Consider the following 24863-nt stretch of genomic DNA (forward strand, 5'->3'; position numbering starts at 1 on the left):
TCTAATACAAGTTATTCCTAACTTATACTAAACATCCTCATCTAGAATTTTTGTACATTTCTGGCCATATGGCAGGGTCACTACCGGTGTCAGGTCCTACAAGCTGCGCCTCCCCTCTGGATGTGCGCATGCGCAGTGTTACCCCGGGAATTGCCCGGTCTACGCCCTGAACTCCATTTACCCACTAAAGGAGGGCCCTTACTCTGCGCCGGTGGCGTCATGAGTCCACGCGCGCGGGGTGGCTACCAGCCTAAGGAAAGCGTGAACTACTCCTACCCGCGCTCCTTTGCTTTGCAGCATCTATTACCTTGCCCCTGGAGTTGTGGGAGTGGCCCGCAGGCTCCTCCCCCTGGGCGGGAACCTCCATAGGATGATGCCCGCCCCCTCAGACCTCAAAATATGTGCTCACCGATAATGACCTTACCGCATGCCCCATACCTAATAAATACGACGACCTATGGGAAAAAATTCTAAAGGACAGCTACACTGGCTAATAAAACAGTATCAACGTATAGCTACCAAGGGAAAAAAGGCCTAAAGACATATAGCAATAAAATACAGTACACTTCACTCAGTATCAACGTAGAGCTACAAAGGGAAAAAAGGCCTAAAGACACATAGCATTAAATACAGTTCACTTCAAACAGTATCAACGTATAGCTACAAAGGGAACAAAAGGCCTAAAGACACATAGCATTAAATACAGTTCACTTCAAACAGTATCAACGTATAGCTACAAAGGGAAAAAAGGCCTAAAGACACATAGCATTAAATACAGTTCATTTCACACATGACTTGCTAAAAGGGGGAAAAAATTCCTAGCCAAAAGCATCAACAAAATACACCAACCGTTCATCTCTATTACCCTGTGAGACCCGTGGACCGTACATCCAGAACTTACCCTTCAACCAGAGATAAGAACTGCTACCAAACTTTTTGTTCCAAGGGATGGTGGGTGGGAAAACAAAGAAGCCCCGAGCGCGGGGCACACCGTTTCGGCGAGGGAGCGTCCAGGGACAAGGGGGTCTCCTGGGCGCTCCCTATCTCTTTATTCCTGAGGGGCCAGGTGGCCCCTCCTCTAGCCCGCCCCCCCTGACCCGGACCTGTTTCCCAGGATCCGGGTCAAGGGGGCTGCCAGCCAATCGGCGGTGGGCCGCGCCCCCCAGGGCACGCCCCCACCGCCGAGTGGCAACCAAGGAGACAGTGGGGGCGACGGTCGCCGCGCCGCCATGCGTGCGGGGGGGCCGAGGGCCCCCCCTTTTCACATGGTCAGCGACTAGCTGCCGCCTCCCCCCCAATCCGGCACCCAATACCCAGGAACGTGGACACGAGACGTCTTTACTTTTTGGAAGGCGGGCGCTAGTCGCCCGGCCGTATTTATTAAAGTATGAAATTAAAAAAGGTTTTAATTGCATAATCAACAATTTATACAAAAATTCAGCAGGACATTTAGGTACATACTCTTAGCAACAAGTTTGAGAGCCTGACTTTAACAAAACTCTAATACAAGTTATTCCTAACTTATACTAAACATCCTCATCTAGAATTTTTGTACATTTCTGGCCATATGGCAGGGTCACTACCGGTGTCAGGTCCTACAAGCTGCGCCTCCCCTCTGGATGTGCGCATGCGCAGTGTTACCCCGGGAATTGCCCGGTCTACGCCCTGAACTCCATTTACCCACTAAAGGAGGGCCCTTACTCTGCGCCGGTGGCGTCATGAGTCCACGCGCGCGGGGTGGCTACCAGCCTAAGGAAAGCGTGAACTACTCCTACCCGCGCTCCTTTGCTTTGCAGCATCTATTACCTTGCCCCTGGAGTTGTGGGAGTGGCCCGCAGGCTCCTCCCCCTGGGCGGGAACCTCCATAGGATGATGCCCGCCCCCTCAGACCTCAAAATATGTGCTCACCGATAATGACCTTACCGCCACAGGCCAGCATTGTTAACCGACGATCTGGCCTCCCCCTGCCTAGACCTACCCTAGAAAGTTCTCACTCTAGTAAACCTTCCACCCAGGCCCAGACCCCAGGCCACTTCCTTCCTCCGTCAAATGGACTCCCCTTACCAGGTAGGACAAATACACCCATGTTGGATCATCTGGAACCGGGGCTTGAAATAACTTGTCCCGCTGTGTGTTGATCCTCTTTATCGAGTGATTCAACGCCCCGACCGGGTCCTTGCCACCCTGGGATCAGTTGAGACCCACCCACTGTGCCACCCGGGCTTGTCCTGAAGACCCACCCACAGTGGAGATGAACCCATCAATGAGTAATCGCCTCCCCAGTTTGGCCCATTCAGTCCCCCCTAGGTGAGGTATCACCATTGACAGGGGGTCGGGCTGCTGAGCTAAAAGTCCCTGAAAGCAGTTCCTGAACTGACCATGGCACAGACCCTCAAACCCACTCTTCCCTGTCCTGCGTCCGGCACGTTGTTTGTGCTGGCACATTTTTAGCTCCTCAACTTCTAACGAGGAGTTCCTCCCCTGCGTGGCAGGTTTGAGAAACTGCAAGAACCAGAAAAAGACCAAGAAAAACCTGGGCAACCATTTTTTGGCTCCTCAACTTCTGGTGAGGAGTTCCTCCCCTGCGTGGCAGGTTTGAGAAACTGCAAGAACCAGAAAAAAGACCAAGAAAACCTGGGTAACCATTCCCACTTCCACCTTAGGGAAGGGGTAACACTAACACCTGCCAGCAATACTTGGGCCCTTGGTGTCTTCTTTCTCGACGTATGCTTTCCTTTTGCCGTCCACCCACTGATGATGTTGCGGTGTGGAGTACTCCTCAGATATCCGCCATGGACCCAGCCGTGACTGACGTAAGCATCCCCTGGGCTGTCCACCTGTTGCAGCTGCTGTGATTTGGAGCACTCCAGGTATCAACCATGGACCCGGTCATACATAAATTGGAAAGATAGACACGCACCATTAGTCTTTCCGGCAATAACTGCTGTACACGTGTCAGACTTACATTACCATCAGTCGCTAAACTTAGCTAATCTTAATGCCTCAGTTTGTCTGCTTCCTACCCCCGTCTTTATGCATAGGATCTATGTGTTAAAACAAGACGGCTTACTTTAGCAATGCAGTATCACAGTTGTTGGCTAAAGATTTAGCACAGCCCAAACTCCGCTAGGCCCTAAGCTGGCCCCAAGGACCTTTTAAGTACGCCACTTTGGCTTCTGGGAAATATCATCCCAGCCACCCGGACATGATCACATGCATCCCCAGTACTATGTGATGCCGCAACTAGGCTCTTGGGCACCTTTTAGGTGTGACATCAGGGTGTGTATCTTTATCAGGACCCCCATTATTCGTTCTAGAGGCTCTAGGCCCTGTCTCCATGCCATTCGTGGTTCCCCCACCATATTATTAATATATGGCTTTGGTGTACCCCTAGAGCTCAACGTATATGGTGGTAAATTACTGTGTGCTATAGAGGTCTTTACACCGAATCATTTGCCTCCAATCTCATCCTAGGCTCAACGTATATTGGCCCATTTACCTGTGTGAAAATTAAGTTTTACTGACTGAACCACAGGGGGTGTGTTTAGTACAAATACATACATTTGTTGTTATACACCTGCCCTTTTCCATTTCCTCATTCATGACATTAAAGAGTGGTAAAACAAGTAGCTCTATATTCCCTCAAGACTTAGCCTGAAGGCTGCAGGCAATACAGCTAACCCTAGGATAGTTTACTACTGTTGGTTTAAACCTACCATCCATGAAGGGGGCGTTTGGACAGGTGCAATGTTAGGACTGGCGTATATCCCCCCTATATTAGTGAACAGCACCTCATATGGTGATTAGCTCCACAATGAAATAAGTCCATTGTTTGGCTTTCTGCTTCAGCTTGCAAAGGAAAGTGGGACCTGGGAAACTGTCCCTCAGTCTCGCTAAGCCCTACCCTTAGATGACGTTAACCCCCAGGTTGACCCCAATGGAAGGTGGTATACCCTATTCATGAATGGTTCCATGATTGTTCCAACTATCACCTAGCAGACCACTGATAGTCGTTCTATAATGACAAATTTGACTTATGGCAATGGCTGTTCCTCGCGTAAGAGAACTAAGCAGCAACCATGGCTTCGATAAAGTATAGCAAGTGCTTGTGAGACATGAATAAGCAGCCCAGGCATGTCACCAACCATCCCATTCTCTAGGTGAAATTTAATGTCCCCATGTAGCGTGAGCTCTGATTTAGACAATGAGTTTTTCAGAACTGAACTCATCAACCGAATGCCAACAGAGTATATTTTGGGTAACTCACCACCCCTGGTGGGGGCCCATCCCATCAGGGAGCTGCGTCTGCCTTGTGAATTCTAACCAAGTACAACCCGAGCATTTTAAACGCCCAAGCTCCCCGTTGCTGGGTCCCCCCCGGCACGTGGATGCGATCCAGTTGATGGGCATTGGTGACTTTGTGTACCTCGGGTCACCTTGACTACAGCGGATACCACCAGTGCCAATCTAAGATGGCGTAGGTGCCCCCGTGTTTTGGGCTGACTGGATTCTTAAATGCTTGAAGAGCTGGGGATGTGTTACCTTACCACACTTGTGTTACACTGGTTACTCATGAAAGAAATTTTTAAAGGTACAAGTCTAATTTTGGCTAGAAAGGCAGCAGCATGCCCCCCAATAACCTTCATGAAACAATATACCCCGATAATATACACAAAGTAATATAACAATAAAATTAAAAATTTTAAGGCACAACATCGCGACATAGTAAGATCTGCCTCCTGCCCAACAGCTATAGCCCAGCGCAGCATTTTTGCAATAATGAAGTACAAACACTGCAAAACCAAATTTATCAGAACACATCGCCTTCCTCTTAAGATGTCACACAATTTGGTAATGACCAACCCTGAAGTATTTATTTAACACCCACCCGAATGTCTCAATTTACTACGAAGGACATAACAATGTTCCGTGATCCGGGACATTCTGTTTTGTCAAGCACAGGGAGATTACGCGCTTTGTCCAGACTCACGGGATGTTGAGCGTCATCACAGAGTCTCGAACCCAGTTCCCCAGAATTGAGAGCAACCACCCTAGCCGTTACAGCCACTTTGTCTGTGGTTGATCTATATCCTGCCCAAACTTCACAAACACCCTAATGGTAGTCCAGGCAGACCCGTCATCTCTGCATGTGGTTTCCTAGCAGAACCCGCACACAATATCTAGACACCCTTTTCAAACCGTTTATTGTACTACTGGGGCAGCTTGTGATGTGGGACTCCCTTCTCTAATGTCACCCAAGACGAGACCATATCTGGGAATAAAGATGTGGTGAACTCAAGGACACTGCCACCCCAGGCCCCTCTAGAATTTCTGTTGAAATGGCATCACAAGTGGTACCGCTATATAAATTATGGCATATGATTTGGTAAGTTGAATGAGCTTTAGAACTGACTTAACAATCAGACTGAGTATTGACCATGATGCATGGTACGGAGAAAGCCAATTCCTTGGACCTAGCCATGTTAGTTATAGAAGGCGAATAAGCGTGTAACTTGTACACAAAACCAATAAAGCTCAACACATTATTACACGTCCCCGAAGGGCACCCAAGGACACTGGAAGGAACTCTACCCTTTGAGCAAGTCCCCCGTATCCGAAAGTATTGTACCATTGAAGAGGACTCCCTCACGGATGCCAATTCGCTCTCTAATAAGCTTAGCATTGGAGGATAGCGCAAGGAATTAGTTCAAACTTCTTTAAAAAAGGACATGTTTTCCCTACGAGACCCTTTCAGTATACCAAGGCAAGTACTAACTAATCCAATTATTAGTGTACTGACGTCACCACTGGTCGTCAGACTAAGGGACAGTCAAGCCATTCAAGTATGCAGCGAGCTGCCGAGGGAAAGTGGGGCTCGGGGAGACATTCATTTTCATTTGAACCGTGAACTGCCAAAAGACGAAAATGACCCCGGCCCTGTCAGAGGTATGCAGCTCTATTTCACTCTACACTGTATTACAATCGAGGTATTTGATCACTAACGTTCAAGGCCACAATCTGGTACATGAAGTCTAGCTGGTAAAAGTAACACAATTGCACTTCAATAATGGTACGATAAAATGGTTCACAGAACTGCCGCTCAAGGTACGTTTAATCATGTCTCTAACGGCTGAGCTAGCCGGGCTCCCTGACCGGCAAAACTATAGAACTGTATACGTTTTAAACAATTAAATTAACTAATAAGGATGTGGCCCAGTACTGCATCCACCGATGACTAGAGCTAAATTATTCATGGGAGGGACATTCTGCCAGAGTTCACACAGATGGTGTGTGTCCATCCTGTCCGCTTTCCTGTCCTCATGAGATTTTTTGCGAAGGGAAATGACTGCGGCCTGCAGTCCCCCCACCCCCTTTGTTCTGAATTATCCAAAGGGCCTCCGGAAAACAGCGAACAGCCAAAACCAAGGTTTTGCCATTTGAACGTTAATCCACACTTTCCAGCTGGCTGACATCTGCTGCTGAACGGGCATGCACTTAATTTTTTTTTTTTTTTTTTTTTTTTTTTTTTTTTCTGTGAAAAACACGTGGTTTTACATTTCAAACCCACATGCTCGAAACAGCTTATAAAGGGTAAGCAAAAAAGTCAGCGGAAGTGCAATAGTACGTATAAAATAGATGTTTTGTTTTAACCGAACATCTGAACTAATATTACGTCAAATCAACATGCAATGTACTCACCTTACCCTGACCAGCCCCCTTCCCCCGCAATAAATACCGGAACATATGCAAGGTCCAGTCCTAGCAATGCCAAATTAGCCCTCCATCCTTCCAAGGTTGGTCAATTAAGTACTATGACATCGGGTAATATAGAACCATTTCATTTACTGTGTGTAGACAAGTAAGAATTGCGGTATGACGCACTATATAAAAATATTAAGGTTCATTACAAATTTACAGTGATTTGTCAACGATCCCACAGGGCAAGCCAGTATGAATATATCTGCCAACTTGCTTCAAAGGTATGAAAACTCAACCACACATGCCCTCGTTTACATCCATGTTCAAATTCACATGCAAGCCTTTCACAAATAATCAACATAGCGTGCGTGGACCCGGTAGTCCATTTGTGCGTGGCTGCTGCCGGCGGCGCACAAAGGCTGGGAAGAGAGGAGGCGGCGCGGGCACCGGACGGGGGCTTTCAAGGGGGGGCACACCGGCTGCGAGGTCTATTCATGAGTGTTGTTTTGTTGCAAATTAGCCAGCCTTCGCTGGAGGGAGAGGCCCGCACGGATTGCATTTATATTGGCGGTCTGCCTCCTTCTCCACATGAATTATGGGTTATTGGGCCCATAACGCTATATAGCGCCTATATAATTAACCGCCTTCCCAGTCTGGCCCTGCTAATACACCGGATAGCCACTTACCAGCACGGGAACTCTCTCGGTTCTTTGTCCGAGTTTGCACGAGCGGCCCGAGTCCATTATTCCATTTTCGGCGGGGTCCCGTGTGTGCGCTCCCGGTGCAGACCGCTCTGTGCGTCCGGCGTGGGCCCCAGGCAAGGCCGAGCTCGCAACCGCAATCCCCCTGATCAATGAAAACGGCCACAGACGCTCTCCGCCCTCACGAAGCCGCTCCCGACGCTGTTGATCCTTCGCGGGGCTCCGATGAATCCTGCGCCTGCTCGCAGCCAAAAACCTGAAAAATAAACCCAAAAGGATTATAAAACAAAGAAGCCCCGAGCGCGGGGCACACCGTTTCGGCGAGGGAGCGTCCAGGGACAAGGGGGTCTCCTGGGCGCTCCCTATCTCTTTATTCCTGAGGGGCCAGGTGGCCCCTCCTCTAGCCCGCCCCCCCTGACCCGGACCTGTTTCCCAGGATCCGGGTCAAGGGGGCTGCCAGCCAATCGGCGGTGGGCCGCGCCCCCCAGGGCACGCCCCCACCGCCGAGTGGCAACCAAGGAGACAGTGGGGGCGACGGTCGCCGCGCCGCCATGCGTGCGGGGGGGCCGAGGGCCCCCCCTTTTCATATAGGTTTGTGAACTGCCACAACCTTCTATCTAACTCATTCCCACCGTAGATAAGGTTGAATTTTTGCTGTAGCAGAACATTTAGTTACTCCCCTTCCAGGTTTATAAGAGAAATGGGTCACTCATGCACTTGGGTTGCCAGGGAAGGGTTTTCTTCAAGGGGAGAAAGGTTTTTGCTTTGGAAAAATAAGAGCAAACAAAAAGGTGTATTTGCATGCCGGGCTGCCTTTCCATAGTGCGCAATTGTACATTTACTCGTCGGTGCAATGGCAGTTTTTATCAAATGCCCCCCTCGATAATACCTCTGGAAAACTGTACGAGTCTCAGCTTTCCTGGTATACTGCTAGAGTGTTTGGTGAATATGGAAAGATCATAAATGTGCATCAGAGAGGATTAATACTTCTACTACTGCAGGTTTACAATCCCCTTTGTGAATCTGGCCTTGTGCGTTTTAACCAAGACTGGAAAAGATCACTTTTACAGAAAAATAATCCCTCAAACAGAACTTATTAGAGCGACTGTACTACATTATTTATTTATTTATTTTATTTATTTAATGCATTTTTATAAAGCGCGGACTTTACCCGAAGGTGTCAGAGCACTGTACAATAGAACCAGTTACGTTACATGAGAGAACTGTTGCAGGAATAGAACAAACAAAAATGGCCTGAACACAGTGTACAAGCAAAAGTAAGAATACATATGACACATTTTACAATGACTAAAGAACTTCCTGGCGAACAATAGCAGGCCATAGAATAAAAAAAAACGCAGGCAAAAGGAAAACAATTTCAAACATAGCAAGCACAGGATGTACATCAAAAATATAAACATATGTGACAAATTTACAAAGACTAAAGAACTTCCTGGCAGGGTCTGAGGAGGAGGGAATTAGTTCTGAAAGTGTCTTTGGAATAAAAGAGATTTGAGGTCCGCTTTGAAGATCTGGATGGAGGTGATGGCACGGAGTGAAGGAGGAAGCGAGTTCCAGGTTCTCACTGCATTCCCTGAGAACGATTGTGCCACCTTACAATTGAAGGATTCATTGGTCCTATTTACTCTGTAAAATTATCAGTGCCTCCAAGAGTTGAGCTTTGTGGGTTTTGGGTGTACTCCGAATAGCATATGCTATAGTGGACTTCACCTTTATCTATATAATGCACTCTATTACCTCATCACGTAGTATACCGACTAGCCCTTAAATGATAGGTATGCACAACCATGCCTATTCTCGCACTTTGTAGAACACTTAATTCTTACCTGCAACACCTGGCTTGAAGCACATCTTTGAAGCTTACAAACTGCACCCAACACCTTCTTTAAAGACCAGCCTTCATCCAACTCACCATCAACCGTGCATTCTGAAAGAGCAATGGGAATTCAATGCAAACCGCAGTGTTTGTGCCCTCCTCAGAGGTGAGAAGTGCTATATAAATGTTAGCATGTATCTCCCTCTTGTAAAGTTCTCATAGGTTCCTACTTTGTTTAGGAATCGGTGTTTTTGTTGGGAAGACATCAGGGGTGGTGGTGACAGGCAGTGGCATCTGGACCACTGCCTGCCCCCCCTGGGACTCTCAACTGGTTCAGAGGGTTAAAAAAAGGAGTATGTAGAAAGGGCAATAGCCAGTTTTAGTCACAATATAAATTGTTTGTTGCTGGTGCAGTTTTAATTTTAAGAGTTGTGGTAAGTTCTGAGGCGATTCTCACTTGTGTTAAATGCTGAACCTCTGGGGTTTGAGCCATTTTTTGAGAAAAAAGAGTCTTCTCTTTTGTTTTTCATCTCATGGTAATTATGGAATGTGCTGCAGAAGCCAACATTATAATACATTTTCTGTAAGTAATTTCCTGTGGAACAGAGTACAGTAAATATACACAATTAGAGTTTTCATTCTGCATAAAAAGTATGCTTACTGCTCTAGAAAGCTAAAATGAGCACCTCATTCTATAAAGTCACAAAAATCTTCCGCATCCATATCAGGAAAAAGTCTGATATTTTCAGTGAAAGATGTACTTCCAACACCAGCAGCAGTCTATTAGTTGAATCCCCAGTTCGCTGCAGCTTCACCCTAGAGTTAAAATGAATAACTGGAGTAATAACAAAGATCAGGCACCCCTGAATGCCATTTTACTGAAACAGGAGCAGCTGAATTTAAAGCATTTCCTATGAAGCAGGTTAAAGTAGATGAGCTTTGGGATGCTTATAAAGATATGTGATCAATATGAGGAGACAATTGAGCATATGATTTGCACATGTCCTAAGTTAGTTAAACAGCGAAAGTAGTACCTCAAACCAATTTTTATTTTTAATGGAGTAAGAAGAACTATTAAAGACACAAGGCCATTATGTGTCAAAGGTCTGACAGATAAATGCATTGGTTGTAAAATGAAATTCCGAAAACCCGCAGAACATAATTTCAAAGATGTCATGAATGTTCAAAAACTATTCCTGCTTAATTCTATTTTTTATGTTTTTTCCAACGTACTATACACTTTAATGAGAAATCTGTTATATACTAATATTTTAGGTTGATTGAGAAGGAACAAATCATTCTGTTTTATTGTATTATTGTCCAACGATGTTAAGTAAACAAATGAAATAAAGAATAACTCAATTCATTTCGGTCACTCAGTCATCAATCCATGCAATCACTCAACCACTCATTAGTTGACACATTCTCACATATATTCACTCGCCTATCCACACACACATCAGTGACTAAGCACCTTCCCCCAGAAAAAGATAGAACTAACCATTTTTTAAATGCTTGAAATAATTGCTTTGTTCTTACTAGGTGAGCGAGCAGCACAAGGAAAATGCAGTCCTCAAAGGCCGAGTTTTCACTCTTGAAGAAACCATCAATGTCCATGAAACAGAGTCAAAAGCTAGCCGAGAGACCATAATGAGATTAGTTTCAGAAGTTAACAGAGAGCAAAAGAAGTCTGCATCAAGCACCCAAGAAATTGACATTCTCCGTAAGGTACATTTTTTTTACAATGATATGCAAGATTACGAAGAAAATGTACTATGCTGTTTTTGTTGAGGTGCTATATAAAAATAGATATTATTATTTTGGAACGCACATCCATTTGTGTCTACTTATTTGCTTATTTTATGTATTTTATGCCTTAGGTAATTTTAATTTAAAAAAACAAGTCACAAATGTAAAAGCATAATGCATCCATTAAGAACATTTACGGGCACATGCATCAAAGGAAATTGCATTCGCAAACGGTACGAATCGCAAAATTCGGCCGTTTGCGAATGCAATTTCCATTTTTGGGATGCATTATGCATTTTGTTGTTCTCACAGTTTAAGAGTTCTGGAGACCCTGGCTCCTCTGGATTTTTTCAAGTTGGAAGCAAGATGTGGTAACTATCCCAGATGTATGGTTTCTGTGATCCTTAAGCATACCTCCTTATTCCAGCCGCAGCAAAGGCCTTGCTCCACAGGGACAAGAAAGATAACTGGGGTAAATAGAAAGGAGCTTTTGTAAACTATTCAGGCTTCCCTAAAGGCTGAGGTCTGTTGTGTCTTGGTGTGTCTTCAGGCCACACATGAGCATGAGTCTGAAGGTAGAATGCAAGACACACAGATGATGGTCTGAATGCAGAGCAAATCAAACATAAACCCCAGTCAAGAGATCTGGGTTAAATTCATTGTTCTTTTGCTCACCATGCCACCCCAGCCATATGCAAATCAGTCTTGACCCTGTTCCTCATGGGAACAGTCCAGCCCGAACTGCCAAGGCAGGTCCTCCCTCGACAGGAAACAAGCATCCTGGGACCGGTTTCGGGGCATCACCCTTCATCAGCCAGGCTAGCTTGAATCCAGTAACACAGTAAGCCCGGACCCACGTCTGGGTATTCTGGATGGGCTCACAACAACAATGTCAGCCTTGTGTCTCTATCAGGGCTCCTGGTGAGGTAAACATTATTCTCAGCTGACAGCAGTGCTGCTCAGCATAGAAACTCAGGACCGTGAAGAAGAAGGGGCCACATAGGCAAAGGGTAAAGTCTGCTAACGTCAGCAGGGAAGGAAACATTCATCTGTAGAGTAACGGTTTGCTGGTAAGTCTCTTGAGCTCTTCTTTCACCCCTTAAGGTCGCTGCTCATAACAAAATTGATTTTTTCTTGATGTTGAGAGTGATGGAGAACTTCCTCAATACAGGCAGCAGGTATTTACAGCAGGATAAAAAGTAGCTGAGCTTTTAGAAGTCTGTGCCAAGAGTCAGGCAGGTTGTCAACTTCCAGAGAGGTGGACCATTATGCACATAGAGAAAGGGGAGATAGCTCCTAGCAAGGCTCACAGCCCATGGCGATACACAGATACATGGGCCAGACCCAAACCAAAACACCTCACATACACACAGGCCCACTGGAAAACATACATCTGCACTCGGGTAACAGTGAGGCATTCCTGTAAAGAGAGACTACAGTGCTTTATCAAGAAGAATCAGTAGACAACTTCCCTAATTCGAGTGGAGGTAAAAAGTAGGCCCGAATGAAATTCAAACGCCAACAGGGTATTTTCACATAATTTCTATCATTTTGCATTGCGCTGCTCATGCAAAATGGCTGAGAATATTACATTACGACAAGACATGATTGAGAAGTCGTTCTGGGTAAACAAAGCAAAATCAAAGGGGATGATGGACTGAGTGTTGAACATTGCAATCCAGTGGAAAAGTGAGCAAGGGACCTACGTCTGGGCATACCATGCCAACTTAGGGCGAACAAAGCAAAACCAAAGGGGATGATGGACGGAGTGTTGAACATTGCAAGCACTCACCCCCAGTCAACTGATCTGGGTTTAATCCATCATCATTCTTTAGCTCACTCCGCCACCCCAGTTCAGACATGGCCATATGCAAATCAGTCAGACCCTGTGCCTCACGGGAACAGTCCAGCTCGAACTGCCAAGCCATGTCTTCCCTGGACCAGAAACAAGCATCCTGGGAACGGTTTCTGGCTAATCAGCCGTCATCAGCCAGGCTAGCTTGAATCCAGTGGCAAAGTGATCAAAGGACCCACGTTGGGCATACCCTGCCCTGATTGATTGATGCTGCAATGGGAACTTCAATTGTTATTTTTCTTGTGAAGGTGTACAAGTCCCAGAGTGCTGCTGGCTAAAATGCCAAGACTGGTTGAATGTTCTCCAGATCACATTCGCTCAAGTACCCCACAAGTGCGATGTTTAATTGTCAAGCTTGTTGTTTTAAGTTGACTCATTTTTAATTGGTCTGCTTTAAAGCATGTTGGGGACTTGTTGAAATGTGATCTTTCAGAACACAGGTTCACCCCAGTGCTTTATTTGTGCCACGGTCCATAGTTTTGGTCTGTAGCCTGTAACAAGAGCCACAAACATCAACAGTATCACATGCCAAGGCTGTGCAGTCTTCATTCGACCATATGCCTCTTTTATCCACTGCCAGACACCTTCTGCACCTTGATCTCACTCTAGCAAATTCTTTTTCATCATTGCTTTTTTCCTTTTGTCACTGTTTTTTCCTCTCTCGCTCCCTCTTTCCCCCTCCCCCTTTTTTTTTTTCCCCTCTTGCTCCGGATGAAAGGTTGAGGAGGAAAAATGAACACCATGCGCCCCTGTGACCACTGGCTCAAATTAAGCACTGACCAACGCTGGAAGATGGGTACCTTAGTCTCCTTAACCCACTAGATTCGCAGGGGGCCTGTGAGATTCACTTTCAGAAGGGTTACCAGATAACTCCATATTTCAGTCCTGAGTTATCACACAACAGTCTGCTGCAGTCTGGCAGAGGTAGTCTTGGCGAACCAGGTTTGTAGAAGAGAGGTCAGGTGTGGTGTACAGCATTCTGTCCCCAGGGCCGTGGAGTCTTCCGGTGACCCTGTGTATGCGAGAACACTTGCCGCTGTAAATCCTTAACTCAACTCTGTAACCAGCACTATCTGGATCTTGTTCCAGGAGCGAAGCCTGCCTGACAGTGTTACCATGCATTATATCTTCTTCCGTTCATTTCAAACACACCCTCACCATGCAGTGCGGCTTTGATGGACTTCGGGTGGCAAGGGTGAACCATTTGAATCTCAACAGAGAATGACTGGCTGCCTTATCCTGAGATTTCTTTTATGCCAGGAAATCCCGCAATACAAGGGGTTGGAATGGACGAATCTAAACTGCAGAGGGCAACTGTGGAGGCTTCCAGCCATGGCCGCCGAGTAAGAGCTCTACCGCAGAGCTCCGGGGTTGGGGAATACAAAATCTGTATTTATCCTCTGTATACCTAACCATCTGACCACCACCTTGCAACCTTGGATTTATTGAAAGAACTTTAGGATAACATTGCAGACGAAGATTCGACTTACACCAGAAGTCGACCGGACAGATGCACGTCCTCCTCGCGGCCTGGCTCTCTAGTTTCGCCAGCCGTCCACCACGATCGGGACCCCACGGTCCTCGCCAGAGACCTGCACCGCTCGGCTCCTGGAGTGGGCCGTCCCTTCCACTGACGCAGATGCAGAGACTGCCCTGAGGATTTTGTGGGGCCGATGCCGGAGTCCGGGCCGATGTGACCCCATGGCCCTCGCCTGAAGCACGCGGCATGGCAGGATCTCGCTGAGACTGCCCAAGGTCCCCTGTTGCAGACGCCGGAGTTGGTCACGCTGAAGTCCCGTGTTCTGCGCCCGGGCCTGCTAGTCCCCCTCGACCCTCGCCTCACCTGAGACCGACGCCAGAGTCGGTCCAGCTGTGGAGCCCCCGGATCCGTGCCCGGGACCTGGTGAGTCTGAGCGGTTACTCCCCCACTGCTCGCCGGAGACTCGCCGTAACGTCCTGCGTCCCTCCCTGAGGTCGCCTGAGCCGATGCAGTGACCTGACCTGCGGGTGATCTTTGCCTTGCCGGTGGTGCTGCCTGTTGCTCTCCTCCCCAATCAGTCCGGCCCCCCACCGATATTGAGGCACGCGCGAGGTCCCGGATGACACTTCCCTCTAACGTTGGGGCGGTCGCGGGAGCTGATCTGTTCCCGACCTCCTCCTCTTATCACATCTCGGCCCCAACGCTGTGATCCCGCTGGTGGGCCGCCAGCATCGCGTTCTCCTGCCCCCTCTTGACCAGCTGGAGGTCCCGCTCGCGCTGGCTCCTTGTGTATAGTGCGAGATGGGCTGGCACTGCACATCCTGAGCGGAGGCATCGCTTGCTGCCAGCTGACACAAGTCCAGCTTACATGCTGGAGCTGCTTGCTTTTCAAACCGTGTAGTAGATTTGTGCCTGTTCAAAGGGCTCTGACTTGACCAAAGGCCACTCAACTAAGCCCCCATGTTGTTGGGAGCTTTGACCTCCATTTTGTACTCATCTTTCTAACTTGATGACTCTGCCCGCTACCCTGAAACCTAAATTGGTCAAATAGGTGAAACTGAAAAGAGACATGCCCCTGTACACCCTGATGGAGGCCATCTTGAAATGGAGCTCACTACAACTATAAGATAAGTTAAATTACGCTTCCTGAACTGCTACAAGATAATACCTTTAATCTTTCTATTAATGCATCAAAATTTCCCGCCCCCACCATTTGAGATTCGCTCCAAATACCGCTCCAACCATCCTTCTTCTCATGGTGTGCTTGATAGCTCCATACACCAGTGGTTTCCAAAATGTTGACTCGTGAGGACCCCCACTGAATCACTACTGAAGCCGGAGACCCCCAAGCAATTCGTACAATTTAAATTCTCTTTAAAAAAAAAAGCAGAGGCAATTTCAAGAGAGAGACAACCTCAATTAGTTCTTGTGGTAGGGACATGTATGCTTACATCTGTGTATTATTTAGTGGTACAAGCCTTTTCCCCCCAGCCATAACAGCACCTCTACATTTTCATTCCAGAGCCTGGGAGTGGTGACCCTTCCTTACAGCAACAGGCTAATAGATTGTGAACCTTTTGCATTTTTACCTGAACGTACTTTATGATGCGTCCCTTTTTCGTTATATATTTTGTATTATATTGTGTATTTTGTACCTGTTTGACCTGCCCCTTCTGATGCTCCTCTGTTTGGTTCACCATCACCTCTTATTGTTGTTATTTATTTTGGCTAAACATTACTCCATTCTCCCTTTTCCCAACTCCTCCGTTTACTCTTTTTGGCTGTCCATTTTTGTATTGTACTGTTGATTTTACTTGAATATGCTGCCCCCCACAGAAAATCAGCCTGTGTGGCTTCTCCCATACAAATGTGCAGAAATTCCTAGGCAATCACAATAAAAATACGGGAACTAGTACAAGGAGGGGCGGACAATGAGGTAAATGCACATACATTCATGTATTATTTATTAAACAACAAAAGTATAGTACACATAATTATCAGGTAAAAATTATTTATCACAATTTCAAATACACAATTAAAATAAACTTAAAATGATGATGAAATCACCAACAATAATAGAAAAAACAATTAATATTAAAAGAGAAGAGGTGGCAAGAAAATGTATTCGACGCGCGTTTCGGCGTGTAAGACAACGCCTTCCTCAGGAGCCACACAAATTTTAAAAACAGGGACAGGGTGCATCTGTCTTTGATCTTTTACTCGATATGAAAGAAGCCTATAGTGCATACGGCAGGATTTTCATAAAGACAATTGCAGTCCTTACATCAGTGTTGTAAACGCCTTTATAAGAAAATGGCCGCGATCATACGTTAAGACATCCAAATGATGAGACACGGCTCAAATTGAAAAACCGTGTGGACGGACAAACAGTGCCAATGATGTAAAATAACAGTTTTATCAAAAAATATAAAACGTATACGTAACGGACGCTAGACGCCAGCAGGATTTTCCCCCCGGCCTTCACCATTTTCTTTTAACTTGACTCGTACATTCGGCATCACCCTGTCAGGAAAAACGAGCAAATGCGGTAGAAAATATTTCCGCTTCGCATCGACGAAGAAAATCCATTTTATAATACCGCCTCGGTAGTCTCGGCTCACTGAAAAATTTAGAGACTCTGCCCTTTATATTTTTTTATAAAACTGTTATTGTGTGGCTCCTGAGGAAGGCGTTGTCTTACACGCCGAAACGCGCGTCGAATACATTTCCTTGCCACCTCTTCTCTTTTAATATTAATAGTTTTTTCTATTATTGTTGGTGATTTCGTCATCATTTTAAGTTTATTTTAATTGTGTATTTGAAATTGTGATAAATAATTTTTACCTGATAATTATGTGTACTATACTATTGTTGTTTAATAAATAATACATGAATGTATGTGCATTTACCTCATTGTCCGCCCCTCCTTGTACTAGTTCCCGTATTTTTATTGTGATTGCCTAGGAATTTCTGCACATTTATTTATTTCCCTGTCCTAGGAATTGTAACCTTTATTCAGGGGGTCCTTGTTTTTCACATATGGCTTCTCCCATACCTCTCACTGTTTGAATCTGCTTTGGTTATACAGTATCTGTTGGATTTGTGCGGTCAAACTAGTTTGCTTCTTCTTTCTCTCCCTATACTCCTAATCATGCCTCCCCTCACTCTCCCCCCTCTATCTCAGCATCACCCATATCGAAACTTGGCCCTAACTCTTGGTCAATCCTCTACCCCTCCCATCTCTCCAAACACGGTAAGAAAAACTTCAAGCACAAACTTCTCTGTCTCCACCCAGAAACCTTATTTGCTGTTCACCATAATAGCCTTAACTCCTCCATTATCACTAACTACATCTTCTTCACCAAACGCCCATCTAAATGGAAAAGCCTATTCCTCCGACACCTCCCTATCACTAATTCCCCCAACATCACATACGGTCTGAAACTCTCCACCACTCCCTCTCCCTCCTTTCTGGGTGAAATAGATATCTCCACCTTCAAATCTGGAAACATCCTCATCCAAGCATCTGAAAACCACCTCCACATCTTTGAATATCACTTCAGCGCTCTATCCCATTCTCTCACACAATCCTTGAACCCTTCCCTCTCACCTCCTCAACCCCTAGACCCTACTCCTCCCATCTTGTCCCCGGCCCCCTTGTCTCTTCCCTCGGCTTTACCCCAACCCTCAGTTCTTTCATCACCCATCGTGTCTCCCACCCCCTTATCTCTTCTCCCTGATTTACCTTCCTCCCTTCTTACACCCAACACTGGGGCCCTTTCACAACCGCAATTAACCTCCATCACCATTACAAATACTAATTCCCTTCACCCCCTTCCAACGCTATCCCCTCTCACTTTATCCCACTCCTCTTCCCCCAATCATTCTGTTGATTCCCAATCTCTACTTACCACCCTCGCTCCCAACATTATAACCTGTTACGACACCCTTCTCTCCCAGTCCCCTATTGTACACTTCTCCCTTCCATCCTCCTATACCAATGACTCTCCCACCCCCCTTCGTGATTACCCTAAACTGCCTAATTCCCCTACTAGCCGCATGACTACCCTGGCTTCCTCCTTAACTCCAAATTCTCCATGCCCTGCTGCATGCTCCTCTCCTTTTGATCACCTCTTGAACAATCCCCCCTCATCTTCCACCATACATAACTCCTCAGCGACGCCTCCATCCACCCCCACTTACCCCCTTACATCCCCCAATCCAATAATGCTCTCTCTTCTTTTCACCTCCCTCTCTCTGACTCCCATATCACGCCATTTAATGCCATTCCCAGGTCTACCTCCTGTATACACCCTCTCTCCAAAAATTATCCTCCCACACATTATAATTCCCCCCTCCTCCCTCCTCCAGGTGTTCCTCCCGTTCCGCCCCAGTCTATCCCCCCTAGATTACTCTAACTCTACCAATCTCCTAAAAACTACTGATCCACTTCACTCCTCAATTTTCATTCAATCACTCCTTAAGGTTGAACCACTCCTTTCATCCCTCGTTTTTGAACTCTCCTCACTCGGAAGTGAGATCTCACTCCTTGTAAAAGTCCACTCCTCAGGTCAGGCCCACACACCGATCGCCTCACAATACACCTTATCGTCGCACATTAACATTCATCTCAATCCACCCATAAACAGCCTACCAAGCGTTGTTACCAACACCAACACCAACACTCCTGCCCTCCCTTGTAACCACACTACCCGACCCAAACACGCTGAACCTACCTTAATCATCCCACCTTACAATGCCAACACGAACTCCCCTCCACAACCTGATACTTCCCCTAACTTTTCTATGAATTCCACTGTCTCTCCCTCATCATCCTCATCCACTATCCCCCCTATCTGTCAGTCTACAATCCCAGTTCTCCTAGGAACTAGCCGACTCCCCCCTCATCCGACATCACCTAAACCCCCCTAACAACTTCGACCTATCCCCCGCTGTCCCCCCACCCAAGTACCTGACCCTACTCCCCTCTGTTGCATGTTGATAAACTGCAGATCCGCCTCCTGCCACGCAACTGAGATTGCGGAAACCATTCTTAGTGAAAACATAGACATCGCATTCCTAACTGAAACTTGGCTCAACGCCCACTCCACTCCTATCCTTGACTTGCTCATTCCCCCAGGCTATTCTATCATTAAGAAAGATAGAATCGGTCAAATAGGAGGTGGCCTTGCCCTCATCTTTAAAGATGAACTTGACATCTCACTTATCGCGCCTTCAAGACCCTTCTTCCTTTGAATACCTTTGCGCCGATCTCACTATTCCCGGCTCTCCTTCCATTCGGATGCACACTATTTACCACCCCCCTGGAAATTATCTCTCCTTTACTGAAGAGATGTCTGACCTTATTATTCAAGCATCGCTCTCCCCCTCCAAGAATCTTTTCCTTGGTGATTACAACATCCATTGGAACATAAAGGATGGCCCTGCTGTCATCCTTCTAAAAGACGCCTTGGACCTCACTGACCTGACCCAACTCTGCCATTCCCCTACTCACACCAAAGGTGCCACCCTTGATGCTATTGTGACGAGCAAGGATCTGGCCTCTCTCTTTAATATACTTCCTGTGGACTGGTCTAATCATCACCTTATCCTCTTCACCTTGAATAGCTCCATTACTCGCCCCACCCCTACCAACACCTTACCTTTGAAACCTACCCACAACCTTCGCCTTATTCCTCCTGGCGAACTGGAATCCACAATTAAAACTCATCTACTTCTCCCCCCTCCCTCTCACAGCACCAACGACCTAACCGATCATTACAATAATTCTATTCTTGAAGCCCTCAACCTAATTGCCCCAATCAAACTCAAAAAACAAAAAAGCATCCCACCCAAGTCCTGGTTTAATTCCCATCTCAACAATGAAAGACGGGCCCTCAGGCAATCAGAACGTGCTTGGAGAAGTCATCCCACCTATGATAATCTGGCTCTCCTTAGAAAAGCCAGTGCCCAATACAAAAAACATATCTTCAACGAAAAGGCCTCCTTTCTACGGTCACAACTTGACCAGGCTAGAAACCGCCCCAGAGAACTCTTTAGCATCGTCAAAAAGCAAACTTCCTCTGGCCCTCCTAAATTAGTAGCTTGTGTGGATAGATGCGAAGAAATTGCCAGCTTCTTTACGAATAAAGTCAACAAGATCGAATTATCCTTCTCTTCCCCCCTCTCTCTCCAACCTCCCCTCAACCAACACACCCTCCCCAACATTCCTAACCCACTTTTGTCCTCTTTTCCCCCACATCTCGATCCCTCTCAACTAAGCATGGGCGGATTTTGCGGATCCACGATTCGCGGATTTAGCGGATCCACGGATCGTGGATCCGCAAAATCCGCCTATTTAGCGGATTCAGCGGATTTGCGGATTGGGGGCGGGGCTTCCTCGAGTGTGTGGGCGGGGCCAAACGGACGGGGCTTCCACGCGAGCGCACATGCCTCTTGTGTGTCTAAAAGGTCAGAGACCGATCAGAGCAGCATCGATGGGATATTTGGGAAGAAGGCACATCTGCCCAGCCTCCCAACGCTCACGATTTTTTTTGGGCTGATGAATGAGTCGCTACATTTGCGCTTCAACTAGTTCCAGCGACCAAGTGTGTGTTACTATGCAATCGCGCCGAAGTGCGCAGGGGTCCCTTTAGTGAAATGTCCATCATAGTGGGTAAATGGCGGGAAGACGGTGCACACCTCGAGTGTGTGGGCGGGGCCAAACGGACGGGCCATGCGAGCATGCCTCTTGTGTGTATAAAAGGGCAGAGACCGATCAGCAGATTAATTTTTGGGCTGATCAATGAGTCACTGAATTAAAGCTTCAACTAGGGCACATGCTTTATTGATATCTGCAAGTGTTTCCTGTTGAGGTTTATTTTTTTGTGCCAGGACCGTCGTGCCCGAATGAACCCTGCCCTTCATATTTACTCAAGAAGACACCACCTTGAAATAATTTACGATGGCGCCGGCAAGCTGCCAGCGCCATCCTGCAATAGTTACTTAATTAGCTTCAACAGGAAGCTCCAACTGTTAAAATAAAGCAGGCGCTCGAGCCCCTGCTGTATCTTATCTATTAGAGCTTCCTGTCGAAGCTAATTAAGTAACCATTTGAGGATGGCGCTGGCAGCTTGCCGGCGCCATCGTAAATTATGCAGGCTTGAACTTTTGACCGCAAAATCCGCTCCGATCGCGGATTGCGGATTCTCGGTAAATCCGCGAGAGTTCGCGGATCGCGGATTTACCGAAAATCCGCAAAATCCGCGATCGGAGCGGATTTTGCGCTCATGCTTACTCTCAACCCCTCCCTGCTCTCCCCCATCTTGACTCCTCCCCTACCTGTCATCTTGCTAAAACCAATGCCTCATGGACCGAATTTAGTCCAGTATCTGAATCCACTATCATCAACATCATTTCTAAACTCAAACCATCCTCACACTCCAAAGATCCTCTTCCCGCCCATTTGGTCCAAGAAATCAAATACACCATTGCCCCAATTTGGACCGATATCATCAACTCCTCCTTTTCCACTGGCTGTGTTCCTGCCTCCCTTCAGCTAGGTCAAATCTCCCCCATCCTTAAAAACACTTCTGCTGACCCTAATGACCTTAACAATCTTCGCCCTATCTCTAAACTTCCCTTACTCTCTAAAGCCCTGGAAAAATATGTCCTCTCTCAATTAGATAACCATATCGTATCCTTCAATCTTCTTGACATTTTCCAATCCGGTTTTAGAAAGGGATGCAGTACCGAAACTACAATGCTCAACATTACTGATGACATTCACCGCTCTTTAAACAAAGGTTAATCCTCACTACTAATCCTCCTTGACCTCTCGGCTGCATTTGATACTGTCCACCATCCCACCCTTCTTAACACTCTCAAAGATCGCTTTGGTTTTGAAGGCACTGTACTCAAATGGTTCTCCTAGTTCCTTCAATATAGATCACAACAAATTAAGCTCAGTCAATGCCTCTCTAAACCTCAACCTGTCTCACTCGGTGTCCCTCAAGGGTCTATCCTCTCCCTAACCCTATTCAATCTTTTCATGGAACCACTCACCCTCATTCTCAAACAAGCTAAAATCAGTTATCACCTCTATGCTGATGATACTCAACTATACTACAAAATCAAATCCCACAATGACATCCTGCATCTCAATGATACCCTGATGAGAGTCCAAGCCTGGTTCCATCTTAATCATCTCAAACTGAATCCTAAAAAAACTGAAATCATCCTGTTCACTCCCAAAAACAATTCCCTTCCAATTCAACTCTGGATTAATGATATCAAAGCACTTAGTTGCTCCCTCTCCACCTCTAACTCTGTCAAATCCCTTGGCATCAGCATCGATCAGAATCTTAATCTCACCCCCCACATTAAAAATGCAGCCAAAAGTGCTCTTTCCTCCCTTCACCACCTCAAAAAAATGAAACCTTTTATTCCAGCTGATGATTTCAAAATCGTTGTCCAATCTCTTGTGCTTTCCAGGATTGACTATGGCAACGCCACAATGACTGGCACTCCTAAAATCCATCTCGCACCGATTAAATCTGTTCTCAACCTAGCAGCCAGGACTTATATCGGACTGTAAAAGATTTGACCACATCTCTCCCCCCCTCAAAAATCTCAATTGGCTCCCAATAGAAGGACGATCCACCTACAAGATTGCTTGTATCACGCATAAAGCTCTTCACCAAAACACCCCCTCTTACCTTTCGGTCAAACTACATAATGCTGGGTGCTCCAGGTCCCTGAGGAGCACTAACTCCCTTGTCCTGATCCCTCCTAGACTTAAATGCAAAAAGACCCAATCCCGTGCATTCTCTGGTAACGCGCCTCACAATTTGGAACTCTCTCCCCAAAGATCTTTGCTGCAACCCCTCTTACCCTCTCTTCAAAAAAAGACTCAAAGTACTTCTCCTCAACAAATATTGGGGTACCTAATGTCTCTGATTCTGACTCTGTTCACTCTTTCTCCTCTCTTGCTCACTCTCCTACCCACCCCCTCCTTTCATACTCTCACTCCCCTTCCCCACACCCCCTTCTCTCCCTTTAATTTTAACATTCATCATCCCCTTAATTATCTCTCTGTTTCTTTGCCCCCTTCACTCCTTTATTACAGTGTTTTAGCTCTTGTGAATTTTCTGCACATTGTTAATTGTATCTTAATATGTTTACCTACCTTGTAAAGCGCTCTGATACTCTTGGGTCCAGCAGCGCTATATAAAACCTTTTGAATAAATAAAATAAATAAATAAATAAATAAATTATAAATAAATTTGATTTTGGTTTGAGCAGGTTAGAGACACGTACAATGACATTACAGATAGTATCTCAACATTCAAGACTTCTTGCTGTGGTCATAGTATGTATTCTTTTTCTTTTAGCTATTCACTGTCCTGTCTAGTCTAAAAATCATTTACAACCACAGGCAGCTAAGTTAATTTCAGTTTTATTCTACATGTACAAAGCTTTCAGTGATAACAGGTTTAAGCCAGTTCCTCTATTTACTTAATGCTTCCAGGGCACTCCAGTGATTTTTACATGTTTCATGTGTAGCTTATCCATTAGGTTGTCTACCTTGACATGGTTAATGCAAAATAAGGGAGCCGGCCTTGTATAGCAGGGAAGGCTAAACCTAAAATTTTAGAGTAGTGAACAGAATACCTTTCTTGCTTAACTGGATTCTAAATTGATGTACAAGAGAACAAACCTGATTGCTTTAGGCGAGAAATAATGTAACTCGTCAAACATTTGTTAAACTGGACAACACAATTATGCAGTAAAATTGAGACCTATAGGTAGGATAAATAGGATCTTGTAGCCCCCACTATTCAATTCATAAGTTACTGGTCATTGGGTAAATAGTCTTCATGCTCCTGAGCCCTGGAAGAGAATGATGATGATGATGATGATTACGCACTTGTATAGCGCACGACTACCCGTAGGCATCTCGGCGCTTGTACGAATACCACCGAGGAACCCTTCCTGGCCTTTCCCTGTGAGGAGCCCACTCCTGGGCACCCCCAAGGTGAAGTCAGGCATCCTCAGTGTTGTTGGGGCCGTTGTAGAGATTAAGCAAGCTATTGCCCAGAGGTGCAGAGTCGGACTCATGATTAGAATAGGCACCGAGGCGAGAATTATCAGGTCCGAGGAAATTGAGACCAAGACCCGCCGAGGTGGGAATTGAACCCTGGTCCCGGCCAGACTACTGCATCAGGGTCTGCCGCTCTAACCATTGAGCCACACTTCTCTACAAAGAGAATGTTGATGTGTTTCGACCCCCTCCTCCCCCAATGGTTTTTGAAGTGTACTTGTTTCTTTAACGGTTTCTGGTGGCTTTGCAGTTTGGTGCTTACTTCCCCTCCATGTTAAAGAACAGTAGATGTTTCAGCTCCCAGGCTAATGTGCTGCATAGCTAAATACGGGAAACATCCTTTACAACGTAACTGGTACAACGCGGTACCGTTACAACGCAGCTTTAACAACGAAAGTCATTACAACGACTTTCGCTGGAGGGCGCTCTAGGATAGGGGA

General features: G+C 46.2%; 1 protein-coding gene across 1 annotated transcript in view; it reads left to right on the top strand.

The window, feature by feature from the left end:
• The window catches only part of CCDC170 (coiled-coil domain containing 170), a 244498-nt gene that overhangs the window by 88223 nt on the left and 131412 nt on the right, over positions 1–24863 (top strand). The window contains exon 7 of the mRNA XM_078646946.1: positions 10780–10965. Within this exon, the coding sequence (XP_078503072.1) occupies positions 10780–10965 (186 nt within the window). The remainder of the gene's footprint in view (positions 1–10779; positions 10966–24863) is intronic.

The sequence above is a fragment of the Lissotriton helveticus genome, chromosome 6 (assembly GCF_964261635.1).
Source record: "Lissotriton helveticus chromosome 6, aLisHel1.1, whole genome shotgun sequence".
In the NCBI taxonomy this organism is placed as follows: Eukaryota; Metazoa; Chordata; class Amphibia; order Caudata; family Salamandridae; genus Lissotriton; species Lissotriton helveticus.